Here is a 19066-nt window from a genome sequence, read left to right as displayed (position 1 = left end):
GCCTCGGAGGCTTGTTCTTTCCTCCAATATACATTTCTCCTCTATTTTCATGCTGGAAAAAAGAAGCACTACAACCAATAGGCTGATTGAAAATTCATAATAATCCAAATCTCGTCTAAAATATCCAAAACCATGCACCGTCGTCTTTACTCGGCCCCTAACATAAATGGCTTTTGTCAATTAATATGCATGGAACACTGATTTACCAATCTAGAAAAATCACTCAGCACTTCATTAAACCTCTAATAACTCAAAGTTCAGCTTATCTAATTTCCGCTGTCTACAGCACAAATTAATGCTCGTGGTGGGCTGGCATAACTGTTAATTCCACCTGTGCAAAAGCAAAGAGGTTGCAGCTTTTCTATTTTCCACGCAGACCAAAAAGTGCACTTTAATGTGGTCCAGATGCGGACGCTCCAGCACGAGAACAGATCAGATAATGGCTGCATGAAGTAAGTGAAAAGGAAATGAATGAGTGGGTTTTAAATGAATGGGGTTAAAGGTTAGCCATTCTGCTTCTGGAACAAAGTAGCACATATGAATTATCAACGGCATTTCACCCTTTTAAAAAACACCTGAGTAACAAAACAGGCTATTACAGCCATGCAAGGCACAATCAGAATAAACCCAGAGCACTTTCACAGTGATTTCTATAAAATTCTGAGAGAAACTGTAGTCTAAAAAAACTGCTGAAAATAAGGTTGTATTAGTACAAATACAATGACAGCAGTAAAGCAATGAATATAAAATCGATTTAAGTAATATTATTGAAGTATCTATAATAATAATGACCCCTTCCATTATTGTGACGATTGTGAGCGTGTTGAAAGAGTATTCAAAGAGAACTTGGTGAATGATCTACTGTTGTCTTCATATCTTGCTCAATATAACGTTGATTTTGCCTTTAAAGCAACACTACATAAGTTTTGGGGATTTGGAGACCTCTCTGGTGGAAATATGTAATTGCACACAACATGCGAAAGAACACTTTATAACGTCGGTTGTGTTTCGGACCCCTACAAGCACCTGAATCTGACTTTTGCGAAAGAGTATTCACAGAGAACTCAGCCAAAACTTGGTGAAGGATGTGTCTTTTGAGGATGTGGGTGAATTATCAACTACTGTCATCATATCTTTGACTTTGATTTTGCATTTGAGACGTAGACATCGAGCCAAGTGTTCTTTCTGAGGTTATGTGTGTGACGTCCGTATGTAAAGACGTATGAAGTGGTCTGAATCCGACCCCTCTGACTTTTAAATTATTTTTTCAGGCTTTATAGGCTTTGCAGCACACAGACACTAAATTTTAACAGGTTGCTTTTTTTTCTCTCGACTCAGTTATGCTACTTAAAACTTACATAGTGCAGCTTTAACGCAGTATGTCAACATTACTATTGTTTCAAAATGTGCCGTTTACTCCCCAGTCCAAACAGTCCATAAACAGAAACTCACTAATTCCTTGTTTTTGTAATGTCTCCAAGTAAAAAACACGTTTTCATATATCCCCCCTACACAGCCTACAGTAGTTTAGCCCCACCCATTTACACCTGTCATAAAGAACTGCCTGGACTGGTTTCTGAGGCATCATGCAGAGCAGCCAATCCAAGCAGAGCGCATTTACATATATCAGTTGTAAAGGCAGAGTAACAAACAGCCTGTTTAATTGTGAGGGATAAAGAGAGGTTGGGGTATGTTCATATAAAAATTAATTACGACTGTTTTCGTATATAAAATCACATAAACTATAAAAATGTGAGATATTGGCTCTTACCTCCTCTACATAACATTAAAATGACATTCAATGCAAAGAATGACTCAGGGCTAAACACATAAGGCAGAAAATGCACTGATAACAGAAAGAGGAAGCTCACTATATTTCAGAGGGAAAACGCGATCGATCTTAAAGATCTCAAAATGTATTCCTTCTCTGTCCTTGAAGGGGAATTCCACCAAGTTTTTAAACTTTCTGCATAGTTCATTCATTAAGATGTAAACAAAGTCATTCAGAGTGTGTGGCTGTGAAATGGTGCATTGTAGAGAAATGTGCTGACTCTGATTTTCTTTACACTGGTGGTGATAGGAACCAGAGGTCACAATGTCTAAAACTCTGTTATTCACCATCCAAAATAAACTGTGACCCTGCACTGGGCTTTTTATAACGCTTATAGGGGTAAAACAGTGCTTACTCTGAAAAAAAAATGTTCTCTGGGTATTATTTTATATTCATAACCATTTCTCGTAATAACCATCCCAGACAGGGGGAGCTTTAAGGGGCATTAAATGACTCAGACGTCTGGTTCCTATCACCACCACTGTGAACAATTCTGCAATTCTGACTAGCCATTTTTCTACAATAAAGCATTTCACACTAAACCACTCTAAGGGAGTCTACATCTTAAATATTCATTTATGCAGAAAATTATAATTGTATTATTACATCATGCACACTTAAAGATGCTTCTTCAAGGGTTCTTCAGAAAAGTCTAGAAAGCTGAGTTCTATACAGTACTATTTGCATGCTTAAATGGCTCTTTGCATGGTCAAATGGTTCCTCAGATTGATGGAGAATGTGTTGTATATGGTTCTACCCAGCACCAGAAAGGGTTCTACTGTTACAAGCTTGACATCATAACAGCAGCAGAACCCCTTTTTGATGCTTTTTCAAAAAAAGGGTCTATACAGAACCATATAAACACATCCTCCATCAATCTGAAGAACCAGATCACCGTGCAAAGAGCCATTTCAGCATGCAAATGGTTCTACAGAGACGTCATGGCTCTAAACAGAACCGCTGCCTTTACTAAAGAACCGTTTTTAAGCGTGTACGCAATCTGTCAACTTATAACACGGTCGTAAACACAGCGCAGACGCCACAAAAACGGTTCGATTCATTTGGACAGAGTCGGTTCAAAAGAACCGATTCGCTCACGAGTGAAACGTCGATAATTCACACAGATGATGAGCGCACTCGGCTCTTTAAAACAAATACTCATATAAATTAGGTCCAGCAGAGGCGGATGAGACTGTCCTTTTGTTTGGGTTGGTCATCTCTGTCTTTAGCTAAAGCACAGAAGAGTCCGGATGCAGAGGAATCGGCGCTGTGCCCGGGTTGCATCGCCTGCTAAGCTAACTGCACACAAACACGCACGCATCCCCAACACAGTGGACACAGTGGACACACAGCAAACCGCGCACAGGTGTCAGCGTCTTCCTCATCCTCGATATTACTGACCACACGGTCATTTACCCCCGCAGCGATGCCAGATCAGACCCCCACTGACGTTTTTTAAAAAATATGAAATAAAAATGGATTTAAACTCAGGTGGCTCGCACTGATTGGCGCCCTCGGCTGTCAGTCGAGTGGTATCTGACATTGATCTGACGGCGGTCATCTATTTATGAAATAAGAAAAAAAAATGGGCGTGTGGGTGCGCGCGCGCATTGACAGAGCCCGTGCCGTGCACATCTCTCTCGCGCGCGCTCTCACTCTCTCTGTCGCGCGCGCTGCACTTCCTTCCATGCATAAAGGAGAAATGAATTAAAGCAGAAAAGCGAGCACGGAGCCCAAGTCGTCTTCCTATTCATGCCCGTTCCACCTTAAATGGTGAGCGAGGCGCCGGAATGTAACTGCTGCACCGTTTAAGGTGGAACGGGCGAATTCGAATAGGAAGCTGACTTCAGCCTCGCAGAGCGAGCGATGAAATCGCCACCGTAACTTCGCTGAGCCCGGAATGCACTCGCGTGTGCGCGCGCGCACACACACATACATACACATACACCACACAAAATGAAAGTCAGAAGAATAGAATAGGATGCTCGGTGGCGAACACGAGCCGTGCTCCCTCGCTCCTCCCTCCCTCCCTACTCCTTCCTCCCTCCTCCCTCCCTCCGGCCGGTCCCGGACCGGACCGGACCGAGCCCGAACCGCAGCTCGCGGGACCGCGCGTGTTTATGTTGCTCCCCACGCAGCGCCGCTGCTGCACCCACCTGTCCGCAGTCAGCGGGTCAGATCACCCATCTCACACTGACCGTCCACCGACAGCCTCACAACCCCGTCATGTCCTAATGCGTCAAAGGTAAAAGTAGAGAGCGAAAAAAAAACAAACCGCTGCGCGCAGAGCGCTCGGTCTGTTACAGCGCCGCCTGCCGGACAAGAGGACCGAACGCTGCTGTACCTGATAAGTCAAACACAGGGCCCTCCATTACGGGGTCCGTGAAAGAACACGGGGGAAAAAAATGACACGGGTTTTTCCATAATGGTTCGAAAAGAAACCTCTTACCTGCGAAATGACTTAATATATTTTTTAAATTAATTATCTCAAGATAATTATCCCGAGAAAATGCTCTTGAGATAATGATCTTGACGGAATTATCTTGAGACAATTATTACCAGAAAACGATCCCAAGAAAATTATCCTGAGATAATTATCTCGAGATAATTTGAGAAAAAATGGTTTTTGAAAAAAAGGGTTTTTTCACTAATTATAGAAAAACCCATGTCATTTGTCCCCCATGTTCTTTTGGGGGCTCCCTACTCCATTACAAGTGAGTACTGTCAGATGACCCCTTGGAAGGCCGAGGGATCGAGTCAGCATTAGAGTAGACCAGCCCAGAAACCGTTGCGATCTGATGCAATTGCCTTTTCAAAAAGCTCATAAGCCAGAAATATAACACACTTTAAAGCTACTTCATATCTCAAAACTATAGTGAATTTTTATATGTTCGGATTTGGATTTATGTTGCAAATTACTCCGTCTGTTACTCCACGACTGCTGTGATTTCATCACTCCTCTCGCTCAGGGCTGCACAGTTAGCAACAAACAAAACATTCACCACCTTTACATGCTTTACTCATTAACCGCATTACAATGTGTGCTAAGCTACACTCTTAAAAATGATGTTTCTTGAAAGGTTCTTTGGGTGTTCATGGTTTGAGTGTTCATGGTTCTGTATAGAGCAATTTTCTTTACTAAAGAACCTTTAGTTCTCTAACCAGAGGATCCTGTCATAGCATATGTGTATAATAGCTTTAACCTTTTCAACTCCTTGAGACCACCGAAGGTTCCAAAACGCACTTCATCATATTCTTCATAACTTTCATATTTCATAAGCTTCATTCAGAAGGTGGGGGTCGTATGAGAGCTGTAACTGTCTTCTTTCCAGTCAAATAGATGGGTGATGTAATTTTAAACCCTTATAATAAAAGAAGCTGAACTCACAAAAAAAAAATAATCTACTGAAAGTCGACCCATTTTTCCACAAATCTGGGCTATAAACTATAAACAGATGGCGTCTCTTCAGTGATCTGCTCTGTAAAAATTATTTTTATAAAATAATACAAAGAGCGTCTAGGATTTTTGGCTTTCAGCAGTAAATTGTAAGCATATAGCAATTTGTGTGATCATAAAACACGTTCTGTTAAATTGAGGGGAACTTTTACAAAAAATAAATAAAATAAAAATTGACATTTATTTCATGCAGTTACTGAATAATTTGCCTTACGATTTGGTCATGTAAATTCAGATGGAAAAACCAAAATATACCCTGGTCAATAAGAGGTTAATATATCCATATTTCCAAGTGGTGTGGTGAGCTTTTTTGTTTATTTGCCTTTTCTTTTTGTATTGTAGTAACCTGCTACTGGCTGGCGCTGGTCTCTGAACAGTTGTGAGGTGCCAGGAGGATCATGGCAGGCGGGCACACTATGGAAAAGGGATTGTTTGTCCTATTTATGTTTGTTGTTTTACAGTTAAAAGTATGTGGTATGTGTTTATTGTGTTATTCTGTGTCAGGGAAGTGGGTAGTTGGTGTGTTGTGTGTTGGTCACTGTGAGGGTGAAGTTTATGGTTAGTGGTTAAGGTGGAATCACAGCCACTCCTGTGTCTTACTCTAAACTGACGCTACAGTATTTATTATTATTATTATTATCTTGGCTTGGCTTTCCTCTTTATACCATGCTTCTTTCCTTCCTTTCCTTCATAGTTTATCTTCTTTCTTTTTTTCTCAAGACTGTTGTTGTACAGCAACCTTGTGAATATGAAGGGTGCTATATAAATGAAACATTATTATTAAGGGTTCAAGGTTCACCCATTGCTGACATACATGTTTAATTGTGTGTACGCAACTTGAAGCCTATAATCTTCGTAGACAAGCGTTGCAAATAGAATTGGACGCTCTGGAGCAGCCACACGTGAGCCTAAGGTCGTCATGTTCAGTCAACCATTGGCTAGAGGAGTATAAAGCTGAGAGAGGTATAAGGTGGAATTGTGTTCTCTGGAGCGACGGAGCCAGAGAAGGATTACTGCCCAGGGCATTGTTTGAGTGCACTGGATCTTCTGCACTATGTATTCGGACATCACTACAAAATGGTGGAACCCTAAAATAGTGCACTATAGAGTGAACAGGGCAGGGAATAGCTGTGTCTGAAACCCTGCCCTGTTCACTCTACAGTGCACTATTTTAGGGTTCCGCCATTTTGTAGTGATGTCCGAAAACATAGTGTAGAAGATCCAGTGCACTCAAACAATCCCACAATGCACTGCAAGAAGTAGTGTACACACGGTGATTCACGCATAACTTCTCAGAGTAGGATAAATGAGCCCAGCTACAACGGCAGCATCTCCACAGGCCTCATTTCAGGCCAGTTACAGATGTAAGTAAGCTCTTCTCATGCATCAAACTCAGCGGTTATAGTGGACTGGGGGCAGGACGTTTATAGTGTTTATGCGATGGAATCTGCTGTTGCACAGTAATAAGCGAACCTGTATGACATTAGTGGCCAAAATTGTTTACTACCAACCCAAATTCCCTATAATTGTGCTCTATATAGTGATTCAGATTTTCAAATGCAGGATACAATGATTATGGGACCATTTCAGACACAGGACTTGCCGCTCAGTAATGTAGAGGGTGGTCCCAAGCGTGTCCAGAATGAAAGGTTTAATATGGATCATTTGAGCAAAATCATAGTTTGTAAATGCTTGAAAAATTTATAACAGAAGAATGCATTGATTTCCTAAACATAGAACAGCATAAAACATTTTAACACAGCTGTTATATTTTTGAGCGCTGTTGAACTTAGTTATATGACTTTATAAGAGCGCCTCATGTGCATCAGTGAGCGCAAACCGCTTCACTCAGCCAATGAGCTGCTCCGTTTGCCAACCAATCAGCACTCAGTAGCAGAAATGCTAATGTCCTACTGTCCAAAACCTGTTTGCTGTAGAAAAAGGAAACATACAAGTCAGTTTTCTTTGCTTGTTTAGCGAAATACATCCTTCTACTTTCCAAAATTAAAGGAAGGTCCTGGACTATTGGTTAGAAACTATTTTAACTGGTCATTCTTAGTTTTGTAGCTCCATTCACCCCCATTAATTTAGGACTCGCTTACGGCGCCCTCTGGCGTTTTGTAGTCATGCTTTTCATATAACAGGAGACACAGGAAGTGGCCAGCTTCTGCTTAAACCAGCTCTGCTGCCAGGGGCCACAGGTGGCCTGAGACCGTATGGCCTGAGGGGGCACAAAAACTTGGGGTGATATTAGCATGTGATATTAGTGTCATAAGACTGAATAAGTATGAATGACTAGATAAATGAAATAAAATAAGAAATGTTGTCTGTTCTCAGGTTCATTGATTTTTGTTGCTTCTCTTCAAATGGGGTGTTGTGCCCTTAGGAATACTAGGAATAAGAATGCTTCTGTATTGTGACTTGGTTTGGCTTCCACAGAAACCATAACCTGTTACAATGTAGACACAAGAGAATGCTGCACATTAGTCATTAACACAAAACAAAAAGATAACAAATTGCATTGCTGATAATGCACATAATCATGAATGTGAACTTCTGAACTTTTAAATGTGTTGTTTAATCTCATTTTTCAGGTATTTATTTAGTTACTTAGTGTTATTGTTAAAGTTTGGAGGGACTATAAAGATGCAGGGTCCTCACAAGACCATGATCTGTCCCTGGATGGAGCACCAATAACTTGGAGTCGAAGTGGAATTTGTTTTCAGCCATGCGAGCCGTTTTAAGTAGAGCCTCAGCCTGGCCATTTCCTGTTTCTCCCTTTATATCAAAAACATGACTGAAAATCGCCAGAGGGCACTCGCAAGCAAGTCCCAAACGAATGGGGGTGAATGAACAGCTAAAAACAGAATGTTAGAACAGTTTATAACCATCTGTCCAGTGCAAATTCTCTGGTGGAAGTCCAACTGTGATCCAGAACTAATCACCCAACATCAACACATGACCTCACCAATGTTCTTGTTTAAAAATGCAATCATCTGATGTAAAATAAACAATACCTTCATTTATTTTAAGCTTCCTTACTTATAAAAATACTGAAGGGATGCCAGTTTGGATTCATATGTTCATTTTAGCTACTAAAAAGGGCATGTCTAAAAGCTCAGCCTGAGGTACGGTGAAGCAATTGAGCTGTATCAGTCAAGCACGCATCTTTGAAACCAGGTTGTTTAAGTTGTTTATCTATGCTTTGAACAGTCTATAATCGCATAATGTTTTATTATGAGATTTGTGTGCAGGCTATTTTATATGAAACAGTCACCCAAAGCAAGCAGGCCTAGTGGGGTTTAAAATCTGGAAGATTTTCCTGCTGAAATGTACTGAGGTCAAAGTTGATAGATTCAAGACTGTTCATTTTTCTTAAACATTGTGTTGTTCCTCCTAATGCTTTACGTCAATAGTATCTGTTATCTCAATATTTAAAACCAGGTCCATCACTAGACCCATTTTTCCCAGTTTAAAATGCTGCACCCCACTACATGCACTGGAAAAAAGTGCTGTGGTGGCAGCATGCTGGCTAAGCTAATGCTAATCAGCTACTCCCTCCTGGTGGGACCATTAACATTTAAAAATTGTTGTTAGATTAAGGCTTTGACGTTTATTGAATGGTGGATTGAAAATTGTGCACTGCTTTCATTTATTTGGCATCCATGTGAGCGGACTGAACTTATTTTACTGTTTTCGGGTTTAAAATAACGCAGCATGCCAGGCACTGACATGAACATAGAACCAAGAGGCAAATAGCCACATTGTTATGTCATCCCACCTAAAGGTTCTGTGGTTCTGTGGCCTTGAACATGGTTAGCTAACTGTGTTGAAAAAAACGATGAGCCCAGTTTTTAAGTGCTCCGTAATGAACTGTGTCAGTGTGGAAATGCCACTGGAACAGTTACCCTCCCTGCTCAGAACAGTTCAGCCCTGCAGTGCAAAACAGGCCCATGTGAATTCACTATAGACACTAGTGACCTCCCACAGTGCCCTAGTATCTTTTCTTTGAATGCTGTCCATAGTCGGCCTGTTCTCAATAAGGAGCTAGCAGTAGGTGCACATGAGCATACACAAGTATTTAACTGCACAGACATACAAATACTTCTATAAATCTGTATTTAACAGCAAATCAGCCATGGAGCAGCCAGAGTAACGCTAACATATCAGTTAGGGGCTGATTACATGTAACCAATCAAAAACGTACACCGACCAGGCATAACGTTATGACCACCTCCTTGCTTCTACGCTGACGTGGTGGTGGTGTGTTAGTGTGTGTTGTGCTGGTACGAGTGGATCAGACATAGCAGTGCTGCCAGATTTTTTAAACACTGTGTCCACTCACTGTCCACTCTATTAGACACTCCTACCTTGTCAGTCCACCTTGTAGATGTAAAGTCAGAGACGATAGCTCATCTGCTGCTGCACAGTTTGTGTTGGTCATCCTCTAGTCCTTCATCAGTGGTCACAGGATGCTGCCCACAGGACGCTGTTGGCTGGATATTTTTGGTTGGTGGACTCAGACTGGTTCTCAGTCCAGCAGTGACACTGAGGTGTTTAAAAACTCCAGCAGCACTGCTGTGTCTGATCCACTCAGACCAGCACAACACACACTAATACACCACCACTACATCAGTGTTCCTGCAGTGCTGAGAATGATCCACCACCCAAATACTACCTGCTCTGTGAGGGTCCATGGCAGTCCTGACCACTGAAGAACAGGGTAAAAGGGGGCTAACAAATTATGCAGAGAAACAGATGGACTACAGTCTGTAACTGTAGAACTACAAAGTGCACCTATATAGTAAGTGGAGCTGATAAAATGGACAATGAGTGTAGAAACAAGGAGGTGGTCATAATGTTATGCCTGATTGGTGTATATTAGAGCACTAAATCAAAACCATTAAGTAAGTTAGCAACTTATGTAGTGTAACTTAAGTCAATACACCAACAACATTGTATTTCCCTTTCAAATAAAACAGATACTGTGCAGCTGATAGACAGATGATGTAAAAGCAAAATTCAAAACACAATCAGTTTTTATTTTCAAATGGGTTATTCACACGCTGGTGTGTGAATATTTTTAAATAAAAACATAAGCAGAATACTCAGAAAAGAGACTTGAGAGACAAAGATACATGTCCATAATAAATAAAGACAGTCTCCCCTGCCAGAAAAACCAGCATAGACCAGCATGGCTGGTCACCAGCAAAACCAAAATGTTGTGTTTTGGATGCTAGTATGCTGGTCAGCAGTAATGGAAGTTCTTAGGCCAGGGGTGCACAACTCTAGTCCTGGAAGGCCTGTGCCCAGCAGAGTTTGGTGATTTACCTGCTCAAACATGCCTGATTACACTTATCTGTTCATTGCCAGGTTTAGTGGGTGTGTTTGAGAAGGGGAACTACCAAACTGTGCTGTACACTGGACCCCCAGGACTGGAGTTGTGCGCCCCTGTCTTCGGCTGGTCACCAGCAAAATATCGTCGATGTCCAGAAAAAACACTTTAAATCTCCATTTTTGTCCATTTTTATTTGTCTACATCATTGCAACACACCAGCTGTCCTTTACATTGTGTGAAAATTCCTTGATGAATGGACCAACAGAAATGCTCTAAAATCCCTTGGAATAAAACCTCTTTACCTTAACTTACATTGAAAGGCAAACATGTTTTTTCTCTCTCCTGTAAAGTTGGAGACTATTTTGGAGATACTTGGGCCACACTTTATTTGGATGGTCCCCTATAGATGCTCTACAGATACTTAAATCATTAACAAACTCTCTGGTGATGTTCAGTTGATTATCAACACCATTATGGTTAGGATTAGGATTGGGGTAGGTGTAAGTTTTGTCTTGAGATTAGGGTTAGGGTTAGGTTTAGTGTTTGGGATAGATGTAATCAAATCTTTCACACTGAACTTGGTTTTAGTTGAATGTTACTCAAAGACAGACTGAGCATTTACAAAGCATCTGCAGTGGACCATCCAAATAAAGTGTTACCGATACTTCTTTTTCTTTGGACAGCGACAATATGTTGTTTTGGAGTTTGCTGATCATACTGGGTGACCAGATGAACCAGCACTGTGACAATTTTTTTCTAGTTAAAATATTTAGTCAAAAATACAACTTTCTGTTTTCAGTGCAGACTGTTCTGCCCTTTTGACTGACAAGCAAAGTGGTCAAGCTGTGCTCCAGATAGCGAGCATATATCCGTCCACTGGCTTGATAAGGTTGGCTCCCTGCTGTTTGCCTCTGCTGGTCCACCCTTGGACCACCCAGATTACTGTCCTATATACAAGATCTAACTAGTTTTAATCTCCTCAAACAGATTTTAAATGCACAGACTTTTATTTCAGAAAATAAACTAAGACAAATATTACAAACAACTGAGAAAAAAATTAATTTGAAAAATGATTTTTTAGAAAATGTTGCTGATGCTGTGCTAGATTAAAATTATCTACTAATTTACAAAGTATAACTAAAGAAAGGAATGCAGGGGGGGAAATGGACTGTGAGTGGGAAATGAGTGATGATAAGTGGAGTTTTGTCTAATATTCATCTTAAGCCCCAGTGGATCGCCCAGAAAACGCTGAGCAAAACGCCAGTGGGCCGCCAGCTTTGCCTTCAGTGGGCCAACGGTGGCCTACTATCCTCTGGCCATCAGGGGCTCCCCTTAATTCAGAATGTGCTCCATTACAACCAGCAGTCTATAAATACCTATGTATAACTCTGAAATGGGATTTTTGAAGCAGTTTTGAAACAGCTGTACTTAATTTAAATGATATCGATAGTTTGCGATTATTGAGATCGATGTGATCCATATCGACCGATAGATTCATCATCACGCTGCGTCCTACGTCGCTCTGCGTAACACGCAGCTTTACCGGCTGTAAGCGGATCAGGTGGCCAGAAGAGCCGGGACTTACAGAGCGAGTCCATCACGGGTCACAAGAAACCGGTTTTCACCCTCAGAAACTCTTTAACAAAGTCGACACAGCCTGAGAGGATCTGATCCCGCGCTCGTGTTCACTCAGCTGCGAATCATGGCAGGTGAGAGGTAGAAACTCAGATCAGGGAGCTTCGGTTAAGGACAGTAACAGCGAGCGACTGAGGAGCGATGCCCAACACGAGAGTCCTCAAGCCCAAACCGGCTGAAACGAAGCCCAAAGCGCGGATGGACGAATTAGGCAGCCACCGCGGCAAACGGGCGTCGAGCTGCCCACGCTGTTACCATGACAACGCGCGCGACCCTGTTGCCGTGGAGACCAGAGGGCGCGCGCCAAAGGCGACATCAAAAGCACGAGCTGCAGCTCCCGGCGAACTGAAGGCGACCGAAAAAACACGAACAGCAGCGACATCGTGCGAGTCGAAGACGACAAAAGCACGAACTGCAGCGTGTGGAGCCTCGCAGTCTCAGCCACCTAGAGCCCAGCCCAAGAAACACCCTGAGATCCAAAGGTATTTGGGGGGAAAAGCGACATTTTAGCAACATATTTAATATATGATGAACATTGTGTCCATAAAATGCCTAAAATCGTTCCCTTAGTTTTTCATTTCATTTTTGGAGATGTATGGTATCCAGGAGCTGACTGCAATGCATAATCTGCTCTATGCTTCAGTTTCCAAAGAACAGTTCCAAATCCATAATTAAATAAACAGCCAATTATTTTCCTTTCCATAAATCTTGTTTCTCCCTGCTGAAAAAATGGTGTTTCTGTTGCTTCCTGATGGATTTGTAACGTGTTATGGCTTTTTAATGGGTCGATATCACAATGTAATGGACTCTACTGGTTTAACAGGTTTTAAATGGCTGATTCTACATGCATTTGATGGTTTCCTAAAGGGATCTAAAGGTGTTCTACAGGAAGCTGTTGGAAACTATTGAGCCAATTCCCATAAAAAAAGCAAAACCATTAGGTTTAAATCCTAATATTGTCTAACGGTCCTTTTTCAGCAGGGCTGTCTGGTTCATGCTTACAATACTGTATCTTATAAAACTTTTTTTTTTATAAAACACTTTGATGTAGCATGTAAACATGGTTAAAGTCTCAAAACGTGCCATTCGAACCCCAGTCCATTAACTTAAGTTGTTCTTATGATGTCACCTAATGAATTTACATATATCAGCCCATTCAGCCTACAGCAGTTTAGCTCCGCCCATTCACACTGAAGTTTTAAGGAGTGTTTGAGTTTTGAATGAGGCACAGTAATGGACAGAAATAGAGCCGGGTGATATGGAAAATATAATATTGCGATACTTCAGGAAATTTTCATGATACATGATATATCAATATTTATTTTTTCAGACATGTGATCATTGGTACAGCGAAAAAAGTGCTACATCTTAAAAAATTAATATAAAAACTGTGAATATAATGATTTTTATTCAATATTTGGCATACTTTGTTGCACTAAATCCACGTAAACGGGATTAATTTTGCTCTCTTTATAATAGTACATGCAGTTGGTCAGTGTTCTACAAGTATTGACGATATGCACAATATGATAGAAAAGCATACTGTATTGTATTGTGGCAGGATTTATCACGATAGCGATACATATTGTCATATTGCCCAGCCCTAGGCAGACAATGGAAACATCATGAGACTGGATGATATTGCCCGCCCAGCCCTAGTCTGGTGTTGTTGGCCCAGAATAAAAGTTGCTGCAAAGCTGCAAAGCATATGGTGGTTGGCCTAATCCGTGTCTAGCGTGGCTGGGTGCTTGTACATCTGCTAAATGAATGTTTAAAGTACTCTGACCTTCACACGCTAACTGTCTAAGCAACTGGGTAAGGCCTGACATGACATGCCTGTCTCTTTCTTTTACAGCCATAAAGCCTTTACCGTTTTTGCTCCCAATCCCAAGAAAAGGCAAGATATTCAGAGAAGTGAGTTTCATTTTACTGGCCTGAAGCAGTTTGAATGTAAAAGTGTAGACATGACTTACACTTGTGTAACTAGTCTAACTAGATTTCTTTATTGTGTAACTATTTTTAAGTGACTGTAGGTTCATTACTGGTGAAACTGCCACCTAATTGCGGCTGTGTTACAGAGGCTGAGGCAGAACTTGCAGCTCTAGAAGACCTACGCTTGAGTCGGACTATGAATTATGTTTCCATCTCACCAAGTGCTGTGGGTGAGTCACTGCCCTGTAAAGTGATAGTTCCTTTACCCAAATGAGGTTTGTACAGAGTTAATTGGTGGGGTGTAAGCTTCCAATACATGTTAGCTACATTAGCTTTATAGCTCCAGTGCAAAAATAAAGAAGTTCAGACTCCAAGCATGTCTTTACATTTCGGGTAAGTGGAAAATTGTTAAAATATCTGAGCTTTTTTGCTGAACTACTGCTTTTAAATAACGCTGTTCACCCCTCACACACAATCACACAAAAAGCAACACAGATATTAAGCTATATGTTATGTCCACTTGGTGGCGGTACTGTGCTAGTGATTGATTGTCATGTTACATTCAACCCTGTCTGACTGGTCACAAATAAGACAGATGAGTCAGAAAATGATATGATGGCACCCTGTGTATGCCGAGGGCTCTAACGTTACTCTAAAGGACGTATGAAACGCACTTTGTCTTTCCAATTTGCAGGTGGATGCTTAACGCTGGAGGAAGTCCGAATAAAACAGCAACAAGAGATGCAAATGAAAAGACGACAAAAACAGGTGGGACCAGATGGACATTCACTGAATTACTATCATCGCTCCCACTTAATCGCTTTGATCTCATGAGTGTCTTTCTTTTTTATTTTCTCAGATGAAAAAACATGCTTTGGAAACATCTCCCATGGTGTTCGGATGACGTTCTGAATGTCAGAAATAAATTCGTCAAACTTTCTTTGCAGCTTGTGTGATTCAGAAAATGTGTCCTTACGTTCAGTGTACTCAACTATATTTCCTTTCTAAATGACAACCTTAAGACATTCACAAAATGTATGGTGTATTTTATTTTTACTTTGTTGAGACTCAGCGATGCTATTTTAAATGAGATGAGTGCATTCTGTTGATTTGTGTTGTAATGTTGAATTGTCCAGTGTCTAAAACTGTAATAACTGTGAAGCTGTTGCTTATTTTTGAGAATGACAAAGGTATTATACTTATTACACTCATACAACTATAACAATAACATCTCAGTTTCTTCTATGGAAAATGATGGATAATAAACTTGTTCCCTTCGCAGCTCTCATGCTTGTCCCATAGTTAGTAAGAGTTGCTTAGAAGAAGAATATTGACAAAGGAGTACGATTACAGTGTTATTACAAATGTGCAATATGTAATTGAGTTTCATTCATTCCGTTATGTCATGCTGTTCATTGCGGTTCTTGCAGTGTTGTGTTTTTCGTCTGTTCCCTAGCAACAATTACTTCTCTTTCTCGCTCTCTTTTTTTGTTTTGTCATCCGTGTATATTCTGAGAGCCGTCTACTTTGAAATTTCCAAAAATACAAACTCCTGCTGGCTGGGAGAGAGACAGAGAGAGAATGAGAGAGACAGAGAGAGAGAGAGTGAGAGAGAGAGTTGTGTGTGTTACGAGATGAGCATGGAAAACTGAGGGAACAGGCAGTGAAGGCCAGCTGTGTTTTTCCTCAGTGTGGTTTAGCCTTACGCTCTTTTACCACACCATCACTCCCTGTACCATGTACCACGTAGCGCTGGGCTATAATTCTGGGTTTCAACTTGTATAAATGTTTAGACAGTGCAAGCATAAGACAATTTCGCTGAAGTGCAATGACATATGCTAAATAAAATAAAGTTCAAATATCTCTTGGATGGCCAAGATACTAAACTACATCCCTCTCTATAGCTAATTTACAGTGATGCATTTGAATAAGGCTCATTTTGATTGAAGATCATGTCTTTTCCTTGACCCAATTTGTTTTACAGTTGCCCAACAACTCATTTGAAAAGCTGTCTTGTTTTAATGTAGTACAAACTTGGACGTAGTCTATTATTTGACATTTGGCTGTCTTCATAGAATGACAGAATGTCATCCAACTCATTACCAATAAAAAATATGCTTTGCATTATATACATTTAGGCCCAATCCCATTTCTTATTTTTACTCTTACCCTTGTTTTTGAGTGTCACTTTGCCCCTTGAAACTGAGTTACAAGAGGTAGTGGTTGAAATCTTCCCCTATGAAATGGGGCCCTAAAATAAAGAGAACATTACTGCATTAACAGCTACTAGTGCTGCTCTGTAGGCGACCCTGCCAGTCTGCAGTGATAGCAGAGGAGGATAAAGTTCAGCTCCTCACTGCTGCTCCGTTTTTTTCTTTAAATTTAGGGAATCATATGCCTTCATAGAAGGAGGATATGACAATTATTTATTATCACCTTTAAACCATCAGTGATATGAAGCTGAAGTCAGCTATTCGCCAGATTCTTGTTTGTATTTTCCCGTTCCACCTTAAATGGTGCAGAATTTACAATCTGGCGCAGCACCGTTTAAGGAGGAACAGGAAATTTAACTAAATAGCTACCGAGAAATCAGCATAGTACTAATGAATTTTGCGCTTATTACGAAGAAAAGGACTGTAATACATTGAAACGACATTAAACTAAGATAATACAGTGGTTATTGTAATTTTTAACAAAGAAAATACTCACATTTGTGGGTTTCTTTGGTTGCTTGCGCAGCCATCTTTCATGTTTTTCTCTTTTTCGCATAACACTGTTTGGAGTGAGCCTCTGAAAACCCCTGTTTGGAGGGCTGTGTAGCCCTAACACTTCGCCCTACCCCTCTATCTCAACAAAAATTGGGACACCCTACCCCAGACGTGAACGCACAAAACGGAGGGGTAAGGGCTAAGTGGAATGGGATTGGGCCTTAGACCTTAATCACATTGTTCTCCTAAATGTACAACATTTTATAACTCGTTTCATGCACTTTAAAGAATGCTCATTTAGTTATAAAGGTTAGGGTATGATCATTATTATGGAAGTAGTTTTGACCTGAGTTTAAGTTGTAATAAACATGCTGTTTATCGATTTAGAGAGTCTTGCTCATGAGAAGGCTACAGCTGTGTTTATACTGCAACCAATTGTCCTATTTCTCTCCGCTTCACTTTCCTTTTTGTGCTTTCTTTGAGAAAAGTACAGTTTGAGCATTCCATATCATCATTAGGATTTTGTGAGACAACAACATTATCTAGCTAGCCACAACAGCTAACACATTAACTAACTGATGGTAGCTACTTCCATTTGGAATAATAAAGTTAATCATGGTTACACTGGTTAAGCTTACAAGCCATGAATTCATTTAGCTAAGCTGTGGATTCATATATTAAACATGTTGATCAGGGGTGAGTTAATTTTGTGCCATTGCTAGTTAGCTATTTCTTTAAAAAGTTGAACTATTTTTAACCTCAATGCCTTCCCAGCAATGTGTCTAGACAGCAGCACCAACAGGCTGCAACAAAGAAGTGAATTTTAGCTGGATAACTTGTTCACCTGGAAACGGGTGGGGGTGGGGTGGGATACAACCCCTCAATGTGTTTATGGCCCAATATACAAAGATATATAAAAGCAATCAATAACATATCAACCACTGAAGTTGTTTGTCTTCAGAAGCAGTGTGAAGAATTAGGCCTAGTGTCACTTGGCAGTGCCTTTGGTTCATGAAAGGACAGTGGGTTAAAATGACCAAGTGTACTTTGCCCCAGTGTAGATATAGTCAGTGCCCTATTATTGTTAGGTCTGCTACCAATACCATTGGTCCAAGGGGAATGCTGCAAGCCCTCTTGAGATGAGAACACGACCGGTAGCTTCCCCAGGGATCCAGCCATGGAGAGCTCATGACACCAACTCTAATCTGCTCTCAAACCCAAACCTGAATCTCTGCTGAAGGCTGAGGCTGTTCACGCCAGAGATACTCATGACTGTCAAAAACATTACCTCAATAGTCAAAGCTCAACATTCAAACCGGGCATTCCTCACATTCACACCTTTTAATAAAGTCAACAGTGTGATTTAGGTCAGAGTATATGTTACAGACTTGCCTGTACCTCCTTCTTTTTTTCATGTATTACTAATATTCATTGACAGATTATGAATACACATGTCCATAACAAACTTTATTCAAATAGTATGGTAGTGAACAAATTACAGAAGTATAGATACAATCTAGAATATTCAAAATATGCCATAGCTGATCTAGTTACCCCTATGTGCAGTCATGCAACAACATGTATTTACATACAACATTATTACACATTATCTACAAATACAATTCTTTAGGGCATGATATTAAAATTATTTTATAAGGATCAATAGTAAAGCCAACTGTTTTGACATTAAGGGCAGAAGAAGGACTTGTTTGCTCATGGCTTGAACTGCAGTAGCCGACATACAGGTCAGTGTAAGCATTTCTTCTAGTATGACCCCACTGGGTCATAATGAAGTCTGCATAATCTCGATCGGTCAGAGCACAGGTGTTTCCTCTTGGAGCTTTTGAGTCACTGTGCCCTAGACAGGTCGGGGCGGAAGCCTATATTAGATGTGCGGCATAGAAATGCAAAGTCTGATGCAAATTGGCCCTATTTGCATTATGCTAACAGAGAGATAGGACAGGAGAATCAGACAAAAGGGAATGCAAATGCTCGCCTGGTTTGAGTTAGCCATTTCACAAGACAAATACAGACACTACAGTAGACAGAATAGACAAAAAGAGATAGGACAGACAAAAGAGCACTCAGAGACACAATTGACTTGCGTATGCGTGTGGGAGTAGCAGTTGGGGTGTCAGTAACAGACCTGAGTTTCTAACAGACTG

The 19066-nt window shown here is 40.8% G+C and overlaps 2 protein-coding genes across 3 annotated transcripts in view; one reads left to right on the top strand and one right to left on the bottom strand.

Moving 5' to 3' along the window:
• Positions 1-4089, bottom strand: part of si:ch211-230g15.5 (polyhomeotic-like protein 3) — a 31596-nt gene extending 27507 nt beyond the window's left edge. For both annotated transcript variants that reach the window (XM_036558339.1, XM_036558340.1), the window contains exon 1: positions 3988-4089. The gene's annotated coding sequence lies outside the window, so the exon portion shown is untranslated. The remainder of the gene's footprint in view (positions 1-3987) is intronic.
• Positions 4090-12206: 8117 nt separating this feature from the next.
• On the top strand, positions 12207-16082 carry zgc:194621 (uncharacterized protein LOC795037 homolog). The gene is made up of 5 exons (XM_036558620.1): positions 12207-12743; positions 14117-14175; positions 14340-14423; positions 14888-14961; positions 15053-16082. The coding sequence occupies exons 1-5, from the start codon at positions 12403-12405 to the stop codon at positions 15095-15097; spliced, it is 603 nt and encodes a 200-aa protein (XP_036414513.1). The 5' UTR covers positions 12207-12402; the 3' UTR covers positions 15098-16082.
• The last annotated feature ends 2984 nt before the right edge of the window (positions 16083-19066 follow it).

This window comes from Colossoma macropomum, unplaced genomic scaffold (genome assembly GCF_904425465.1).
Source record: "Colossoma macropomum unplaced genomic scaffold, Colossoma_macropomum, whole genome shotgun sequence".
Taxonomy (NCBI): domain Eukaryota; kingdom Metazoa; phylum Chordata; class Actinopteri; order Characiformes; family Serrasalmidae; genus Colossoma; species Colossoma macropomum.
The sequence above is the reverse complement of the archived record's forward strand: the minus strand, read 5'-3'. Positions and strand labels throughout refer to the sequence as shown.

What these genes read in the sequence shown, in the direction of transcription:
- zgc:194621 (XM_036558620.1), top strand. Translation starts at nt 12,403, where the DNA reads ATGCCCAACACGAGAGTCCTCAAGCCCAAACCGGCTGAAACGAAGCCC. An exon ending in AAACACCCTGAGATCCAAAG is followed by an intron (nt 12,744 to 14,116) that starts GTATTTGGGGGG and finishes TTTCTTTTACAG; the next exon opens with CCATAAAGCCTTTACCGTTT. An exon ending in CATCTCACCAAGTGCTGTGG is followed by an intron (nt 14,424 to 14,887) that starts GTGAGTCACTGC and finishes TCCAATTTGCAG; the next exon opens with GTGGATGCTTAACGCTGGAG.